Source organism: Mus musculus, chromosome 10 (assembly GCF_000001635.26).
Source record: "Mus musculus strain C57BL/6J chromosome 10, GRCm38.p6 C57BL/6J".
NCBI lineage: Eukaryota > Metazoa > Chordata > Mammalia > Rodentia > Muridae > Mus > Mus musculus.
Window position 1 is genome coordinate 7617270 of NC_000076.6, and position 9357 is coordinate 7626626.

The following is a 9357-nucleotide window of genomic DNA, read 5'->3' on the forward strand; positions in this document are numbered from 1 at the left end:
TCCTCCAGCATTTTTCTGCCGTTCCTCAGGTCCCATGTTCAGATGCCAAACTGTCTGAAGCAGGCCTGCTGCTCAGAAGAAACGGGTATACCTGGGAGGCAAGCGGGGGCTGAAAAGAGAGGGGAAACGAGGCAGCTGAGAGAAAAATGGAGCCAAGACAAGGTTCCTGGGGCTGGTGAGATGGCTCAGTGGGTAAGAGCACCCGACTGCTCTTCCGAAGGTCCAGAGTTCAAATCCCAGCAACCACATGGTGGCTCACAACCATCCGTAACGAGACCTAGCGCCCTCTTCTGGAGTGACTGAAGACAGCTACAGTGTACTTAGATATAATAAATAAATAAATCTTAAAAAAAAAAAAAAGACAAGGTTCCTGATCAAGGCTCAAATGATTAATGGCAAATGCCCTTATAAAGGGGGGGGGGGGCATTCCCGCCAATTCATCCTTGGAGCCTGGAAGCAGCTGCAGGTGACAACGTGCAGGATAGGGTGTAGTCTCCAGAATAGCTCAGCGGCCTCCCAGCAGGTAGCAGTAAAGATACAAAGTAAAGATACAAAGGAAAAAACAAACCTTTAAAACCTTTACATGATGTAGGCAAGCCAGATTGTAATGTCTTTATAAGTTCTACAGCCTGATTGACCTTTTATAAACTTTGAATTAGAACTTTATTTAGAACAACATCTGGATAGATCTGCAACAGTGTTCTTTTAGTTAAAAGAAAATTCCCCTGAAGGCAGGCAAGAACTTCTCTAGGCACTGTTTGCAAAACAAAAGAAAGTCACACAAGCCCAGCAGAGGCTGCTCTGAGCTTTGTTCCTCTTGCCTTGAGGACAGATTTCAGAATTTTTAAGTTTCTTTTGCAATATTAGACTATAACTACAACTTTGGGAAAGCAAAACCCAATTTTAAAACAATTTATCATCTTAGAATCAATATTAGAAACATCACTATCACGTTACGAAATTTGGCTGCTAATTTATACCTATGAATGCATGATAGTGCAAATTTTAATGTTTCATTAAAGAGACATTGTTTTAAATCTTATCTTTAAGTCTACCTTTTAGGATAAGAATCACATTAAATATTATCTCAACTAGAAGTATCCTTAGAGGCCTAGATTTTTTGGCCTGCCTTATGCCACGTGTTTGAAAGACTCCAAACCTGAGTTACCAATTTAAAGCTGTCCTGCTACCAATGTTACACCTTTTAAATCATACCCAATAACTTATAAGCTAATATTCTATGATGAAGACACGCAAACATATTATACCTTTAAGACCAGTAAAAACCAAATTAAGTGGCTACAGGAATCTTATAAATTTAGACCAATCAAAGAATTTTACTTTTTATAGCTATAAGATAAAAAAGCACTTTGTCATTTGCTAAACACAATAATCATGATTGCAGAGAATTTTCTAGGAAAAAAACAACTATCAGCTTTTTTGCCTTAAAACTACGAAGCTATAGACTCCTTTTCTTTAAAAGCAGTTTTTTCAGCAGTGGCTCTCCTGCTGTGCCTGATTCTTGGCTAAAGTGTGGGCCACTCTCGGGCTTTGTTGAACCAGCAGATAAAGTCTTAGCCATTTTTATTTTCCAACATGAAACACAGAACATTCAGTCATTCAGACAACGAGACAACACACATGAATTGACACTGAACGGATTGATGCACCAGACATTAGACAACACAAAGAGAGCAGAGAACTTCTGCTGTAGGGGCCAGAGAGAATAAAGCAGGGTGTCCCCCTATTTTCTCTCTGTCTCTGAAAGAGTTTCAAAATCCATTTTCCTCTATTTTATTTTATTTTATTTTTTTATTTTAAACCCTATTCCTCTCGCCTGAAACAGCTCTTAAAAGCTGTGGACAGCCGGGCGGTGGTGGCGCACGCCTTTAATCCCAGTTCTCAGGATGCAGAGGCAGGCGGATTTCTGAGTTCAAGGCCAGCCTGGTCTACAAAGTGAGTTCCAGGACAGCCAGGGCTATACAGAGAAACCCTGTCTCAAAAAAACAAAAACAAAAACAAAAACAAAGCTGCAGACAACTGCCTGATTTGAAGTTTCTAGTCCCACACATGTTTCGCTGTCAAACCCTAAGTGGAAGCAGCACCAGGTCAGCACTGCTTCAAACTTAGCCGGTATCCTATCGCACCTCCAGCAACACTTTAAAAAATGAAGTTTAAAACCAGCGATAGCATAAATACCAGTTGCTCACTGTGCCCGATACAATCTTCTGATGCTTTCCTTCTCGTGGAGCTCCATACAAGACAGCAATTCCCTCAGTGTTTCCCCACCGTTCCAATCAATGTCCCTGATTTGAACTCCAATCTGTTACATGCCGGCCTACATGAACCAGGTACACCTGGGAGGCAGGCTGGGGCTGAAAGAGGATTAGACTGCGAGAAAAGATAATGAAGCCAAGACAAGGTTCTGATCAAGGCCCATGAGTTTACTAAGAGACTGTGCTTATAAAGGGGGAAGGCCCATCCCCCCCCCCCCCCCCCCCCCCCCGGGCCAGTCCATTCTTGGTGTCTGGAGCCAGCCTGTAGGTGATGTGCAGGATAGGATGTATCCTGGAGAAGAGCAGCGACAGGTGACAGAACAATAGAGCCATCTAGGTCAGAAGGCTCCACCCCAGGTGGTCTCATTCTCTGTGGCAGCAATGTTTTCATCAGCCCGCTTCAGGCTGGGGGAGGCTCCACACACATACACACACACACACCACCACCACCACACACACCACATCACACACCCATACACCCCATACCATATACACACACACCGCACACACACCACACCACACCACACCACACACACCATACCTCGCGCACACACACACATACACCACACACACACACACACACACACACATACACCACACACACATACACCACACCACACACACACACACCATACCACACACCACACCATACCATACACCACACCACACCACACAAATGGGTGTGGGCATTCACACATACAACTGCACAGACACACAACTCCATTTAAAAGGAAAAGAATATGTTTCAGTATTCTGATAAGATATAGATGAGGGGAGGGATGGAGAGAGAGGAAGTGGGGAGGAAGAAGGAGAGGGAAAGAGACTTAAATAGGCATTAGCAACCTCATACCTGATTTGGAAAATAGAAATTTTCATGAATTTCATATCTGTTTTGTCATGCGTGGTGGGCCTGAGCCACAGGATTAGAACTGAGATTTAGGAGTCCACCCAAAATTTGCCCCCCCCCCACCTTTAGCCTAAACACTGGTTTTCATCTTTGATCAACCCAGACTCTGAGGCTAACAGACCGTCCATGGACAGGCAGAACTGGGGCTGTTAGATTCCAAGCTGAAGAGGTTAGGGGTGTCTGAGCTCCTATCAGGAGAACAAAGTTTCTTTCTTTGTCTTGGTCCTGACACTTGTAGGCCACTTAATCCTTTGAAAATGCCTCTCATGAGGATGGCACTAGGCACCAGCGGTGGCTGTAACCCCCAGGGCACTGGGATAGGATGGCACTAGGAGCCAGCAATGGCTGTAACCCCCAGGGCACTGGGATAGGATGGCACTAGGAGCCAGCGGTGGCTGTAAGCCCCCAGGGCACTGGGATAGGATAGCACTAGGCGCCAGCGGTGGCTGTAACCCCCAGGGCACTGGGATAGGATAGCACTAGGAGCCAGCGGTGGCTCTAAACCCCCAGGGCAGTGGGATGCAAGGAGGGGAAGTGGGTTCTGCATGCTTCCAGACTGCAGGGCTGTGGGATGGGAGATGGTTCTAGAACCAGCTTCTAAGTTGTGCATTGGCTGCAGGTTTTCTTACCTTAAAACTTGTTACCCCTGGACACTTCCATATCCTTCCCTATGCTCTAGACACAGGACTGTCCTTGGTGTTCTGCTATTAACCTGCAGTTTAAAAAGCCCTTTCGTGTGAAATCAGCTCCAGGTCAAGATGAGGCCAGCTGTATCTGGGATCAGTTTTAAGTGCCTAAAGTGAAGGCTGTCTGGAGGGAACTCCTCAGCTACCCTCAGACTGTTCTGTCTGCCCCACCCTCTCTTCCTTTCCTATGGGAAAAGGGCATTCCCACCCATGACCGCCTCTCTTTGATGTAGCCATCTCCTCAGCTGTATTTTGTGGTCATCTCTTAGTCTCCCTCTCTCCACGGGTTCATAACCTCTGTGGCTGCAAGCATTCGGGTGTTTTTCTGTGCACAAAACATTCAATAGCCCAGTCTCCTGTAAATAAATTTCCATTTGCTAATCCAGCGGACTCCCCAGGGCCCACCCTGGGAGCCTTTATGCTCTGTCGAGCATCCCTCGCTCCCCAACCAATCTCCGTGAAGTGTCTTCTGCTGCCTTCCTGTCTCTGTCCTCTGACTCCTGTCCATGGAGCCTGCTCCTGTTGGGTCTTCTGGATCTTCCTTTCTATCTATTGATCTCATGTTCACTGCAACAGCCACGGCCTCTGTGCTGACAGCCCCTAGATACCTAAACCAGATAACAGAGGAGCCTCAGGGGACATTGCTGGACTCTTCTACAACAGTGGTTTCTCAACCTGTGGGTCACAACCCTTTTGGGGTTGAATGAAAGAGTCACCTAAGGCCATCGGAAATATGTGAGACCACAGGCAGGTCCGCCCACATGCAGATACCCAGACCTGTACTAAAGGGCTTCAACATTAGGAAATTTGAGAACTACAGTCCTATAGGCAGGTTAATCAGAAAATGCTCCAAAGTATACACATGTATTCAAGAACAAACACATGTAACAAACTTAAGACCCAAGTCACTCGGGCAAAGTCTTCCTTCCCTACAGGCAGACACGACTCTGTTGTTGTAACAGTATTACACTGTAGTCTTTCTACTAAATGTCTGTCTACTCAGATTTAAGTTACTCAGATATGTTCTCACATCCCTGATAGGGAAATCAGCACTGTAGGGACTAGACCACAGGTGACACGGAATTAGATGCCTCAGTTTTCATTGTGTGTAATGTGGGCACAACATTAGTACCAGCTCATGTGGTTGAGTTACTTCAGCTATAAAGCTAGCACTTAGTATATCCTTGGGGCTGGGTATTTTTGTGAGCAACAATTAAAAAAAATGTTTATCTTTGATTGGTAGCACTTAGGCCAGTGTCTGGCACATGGAAAGCTATCAATGAGCACAGAATAAATAAGCAAAATGAAATGTTTCAGAATCGAACTGCACGCGGATATGTTGGCTCCTCTAGTTTGCCCAGTTGCAAGAAGGTGCAACTAAAAATAGTGTCACCATGTCATCACAACCTGGCCCTACTCAAGTGTGGAGGGGACTAAGAATAGAAGCTGCTGCTGAGCCTGACTGGAGACAGATCTACCATGCCCCTTCAAGACTCTGCAAGACTGCAGGCTATTCTGGTCTGACACCTAGGACCAGCCCCATGGGAAACCAAAGTTACACCAGCAGATCTTTACACTTTCAGTTTTAATTAGAATATAATTACATTAGTCCCTACCTCCCCTTTCTCAAATGCTTCCCCTAACCCTGGAAAGTTCATGGACTCTTTTTATTATTGTTTTACACACACACACACACACACACACACACACACGCACGCACACCTTGCATAAATACAATCTGCTTAGTCTGTTTAGTGTTGCCTATATGCCTCTGGTTTTAGGGCTGACCAAATATCCCAGCATATTTAAGGTTAGTTTTCAATAAATGGTCTACTGGGGGATAGTAGGATCCCTAGATTAAAAAAAAAAAAGTTAAAAGTTAATTGTATGTATATGGGGTACCACACAAGCGCCTGGTGCCTGTGGAGGCCAAAAGAGGGCATCAGATCCCTGGAACTAGAGTTACAGATGGTTGTGAGCTGCCAAGTGCATGCTGGGAGTTGAAGCTGGGTCCTCTGGAAGAGAGATAAGTGCTCTTAACTATTGAGCCATCTATGATACCCTGGAAGTGAATATCTTAAGCTCTACCAGAACCAGAAATCAGGAGTTAGACTACAGCTAATGAGAAGATGATCATGTCTGGCCATAACTGTCATGTATGACGATAATGAAAACATTTCTCATGGTCACAGTCTCTACTATAGTTGGAGATAAGGATGATGTCACTGCAGTGGCTCTACTCCTGATGCCAATTTTGTAAAGAAAAAAAAAATTGTAAGAACAATTTGTAAAGAATTTGGTTTAAGACTTGACCTATGCAGGGGAATTAACCTCCCTGTGCCTTTGTCAAAAAGCAACAGTAAAACTAGCATCAACTGGAGCTATTCAGACAGGGTAAATTAATGCATGCCAAGTATCACATAGTAGCCAGTAGCAATCACTGTTGCCAATCACTTACTGTCACTTTTTTTTTTTTCCAAACCTTGCACAGGTGCGGTGCTACCTCTGGCATTAGGTCTGGCCATCACTGTTTTGTTGCTTCTCATGGTGACATGCCGACTCCGACTGGTGAAGCAGAAACTCAAGAAAGCCCGGCCCATTACATCTGAGGAATCGGACTACCTCATCAATGGGATGTATCTGTAACAACGCTATTTAAGCAGCTCGGGGCAAGGATGGCTATCACTCACAATCTGTTCTTTGGGTTCTATCATTAAGATGTTTTGTTTTAAACTGTGCTAGAAGACAGTGCAAACACAAGCCTTGACTTATCATGAAATAATTTCCCTGGGATGTACAATGTCTTCAAAGGTAGAGAGGAATTCATAAGACTGAAGCTTGTTTGCTGAGACAGAAAGTCAGCATGTGACAAGGTGACAGATGGAAGTCCTGCCTTTTATTTGTGAGGTGCCAACTGCTGGCCCCTATCAGCTTTCTTATCTTCTGGCTCTCTTCTCTCCACTGAGTTCTCATGAGCTACACTTTCTTTTCCTCTGCTAAATACCTCTGAAAAAGGATCTTAAGTGAATTTACCCTCAGTGAGATGTTACCAATGGCAGGTCTGTCTGGATGTTATAAGCATGCTGATTAGATCAGTGATGTCCCACAGGGGAGGAATATAGGTTCTCCACCCAGCCCCACCCTATGCTTCTGACCAGGCCAAGGTGGTAGCTGCCACACCTGGCTGACCTTAGAAGAATCCCTTTTGGCTAGGGGCAACTGTAGGTGGTTATGAAATGAGAACAAGCTGGCAGCAGAGGAGAGGGACCTGGCAGGCAAAAGCAAATAGAACCCCAGCCGTGGGATTCGTAAGGACAATCTACTCAATGCTGCTTCATGGAATGGAGCGGTGTGGCTGCTTTACATGTGCACTGGTTTTCAACATGAGCCTTTCTGATGAAAAAACGTGCGAATTATCAATCCAAAAGGTGATGTCTGGGTGTTTGTAAACATGTTGCCATGTCCAGGTATCACAGGCTTTTCAATGGAATGGGTCCTGATGCTTCCCTTCGTGTGTCTTGCAGGGCTGGAGGTGGGACCCAGGAGCCTGGTTGGGCTAGATAAGTGCTCTACCACTGATCTACACCCCAGCCCTCACTGTTCTTTATGTTATTAAAATGTTATAATGTACAATCAGCTAATGTCAGGATGTATTTCCAGAGCAGAAAGCACTTTTGCACAAGTTCCCCTTTGCAGGAAACTGGCATCCAGCTTAACACCTTTAAGTTTGTAGACAGTAAAGGCAGACCTTCCCATCACCACTTAGTGCCAGGTTGTATACTCTAGAGGCTACTCTGAGGGGACTGCAGTGTGGTGCCTGTTTATAATCATGATGTTCCTAGTTCTTTACCCTGAGTGGCAAACGTTACAAAACACTAAAAACCACTGTAGTCTCATTAGTTTAGACTCAATATAAAGTAGGTGGTTCCTTTAACAAGGGGTTTGATTTTGGTGAGGGAATATAACCTATTGAAATGTATTAATCAAAGGGTAGTTCTAGAAAAACAAATGTTTGCTTTTGTCTCTTGAGACTCTAACTCCAGCCTCTTACTGACTATTTAGAGCTAATCAATGGTGTAAATGTTACAGTAGCAGTCTGAGAGATGAATGTTGAGTGAACTTACCTACACTCTGTGATGCTGTGCGGCTCATTTTCATAGAGGTCACCTATAGCCATACCCAGTAAATAGAAACTGATAAGGCATGTTTCTTTCTGCACATCTTTTATATACAAAGAAGTTATCTACAATCTAGTATTGCTATTGTTTTGAAGTACTTGAGAAAAGATGCCTTGTATGTACCAGTCCTTTAATAAACTATTTTATTCTTATGCCTTTAAAAAAAATTCTTTCTTATAAATTATAGATTACTAAATGTGCCCAAACTCTAGTATTTGGATTTAGTCATGCCAACTCTGTTTTCACAAATGGACCCTGAGGGTTGTAGGAAAGTGAGTCACCCCAAGCCACATGAAGTCTGCTGGAGATCAGGCCCTACTTGGTGCTCCTTATCTCCAGCTGGACAAGGCCTCTAAGAGTCGTCTTGTCAGTGACTTAGGGCACATTGGGGCTGGAGAGGTGGCTCAGCGGGTAAGAGCACTGACTGCTCTTCCAGAGGTTCTGAGTTCAAATCCCAGCAACCGCATGGTGGCTCACAACCATCTGTAATGAGATTTGACGCCGTCTTCTGGTTCATCTGAAGACAGCTACAGTGTACTTAGATATAATAATAAAATCTTAAAAAAATAAATAAAAATAAAGGACACTTTACCTCTTTAACAAGCTGCATCACAGCCTTTCCCTAAGGCCTACCCAGAAGCTTGGTTCTTAGACAAGGTACCCCACCTTCCATATTTGATTGTCATTTACTTCCGAGATATAGTCTCTTTGGTAGGAACTTTCCCCCTCTCTTTCTTGTAATGACTGAGAAGTTGTCTGTCCCCCTTGCTCTTTTGTCACATCAACTTGCTGATTTTGCTCTTTTCCTGTAGTTTTCCCTCAATCCAAACAAGATGGCTGTCCAAGGCAGTCTATCTGTTGGAGGCTTTGACTGGATTGCTCATGTAAACATCTCACAGATGGAGTCTTTCCCTTCATGAATTCCTTCAGAGTCACCCCAGGGGCACTCTTAATATAAGCCTTGACCCTGAGCTGCTGAGACTACAGGGGGTTGTAACTTGTCACCCCTCACCTCTTCATGTCTAGGCCCCATTTCTGGTTAGGTGTTACCACTTCCTAGCACAACAGCCTTTATGCTTCTGGACCCCAAGTTTTGTACAGCTTCAGATTGTTTAAACCTCAGTGAGGACTTCTCACAAAGACCTGCTCTACCAAGGGGAAAACAGTGGTTTCTTCCCAAGCGGCCTCATGACACTGGCTTAACTGGCTTCAAACGTCTTGCCTGTGGCTTTATTCTCCTAGCTCTTACCCTAGGTGGGTAAGAAAAGAGAGAAAGTCACAGTGACTTTTCTGACACAGTCTCTTTTCTG

General features: G+C 44.5%; 1 protein-coding gene across 6 annotated transcripts in view; it reads left to right on the plus strand.

Moving 5' to 3' along the window:
- Lrp11 (low density lipoprotein receptor-related protein 11) overlaps positions 1-7499 on the plus strand; it is a 34952-nt gene extending 27453 nt beyond the window's left edge. For all 6 annotated transcript variants that reach the window (NM_001379151.1, NM_001379152.1, NM_172784.4 and 3 more), the window contains one exon: positions 6361-7499. In NM_001379151.1, the coding sequence (NP_001366080.1) occupies positions 6361-6515 (155 nt within the window). In that variant the 3' untranslated portion in view covers positions 6516-7499. The remainder of the gene's footprint in view (positions 1-6360) is intronic.
- Positions 7500-9357: the final 1858 nt, after the last annotated feature.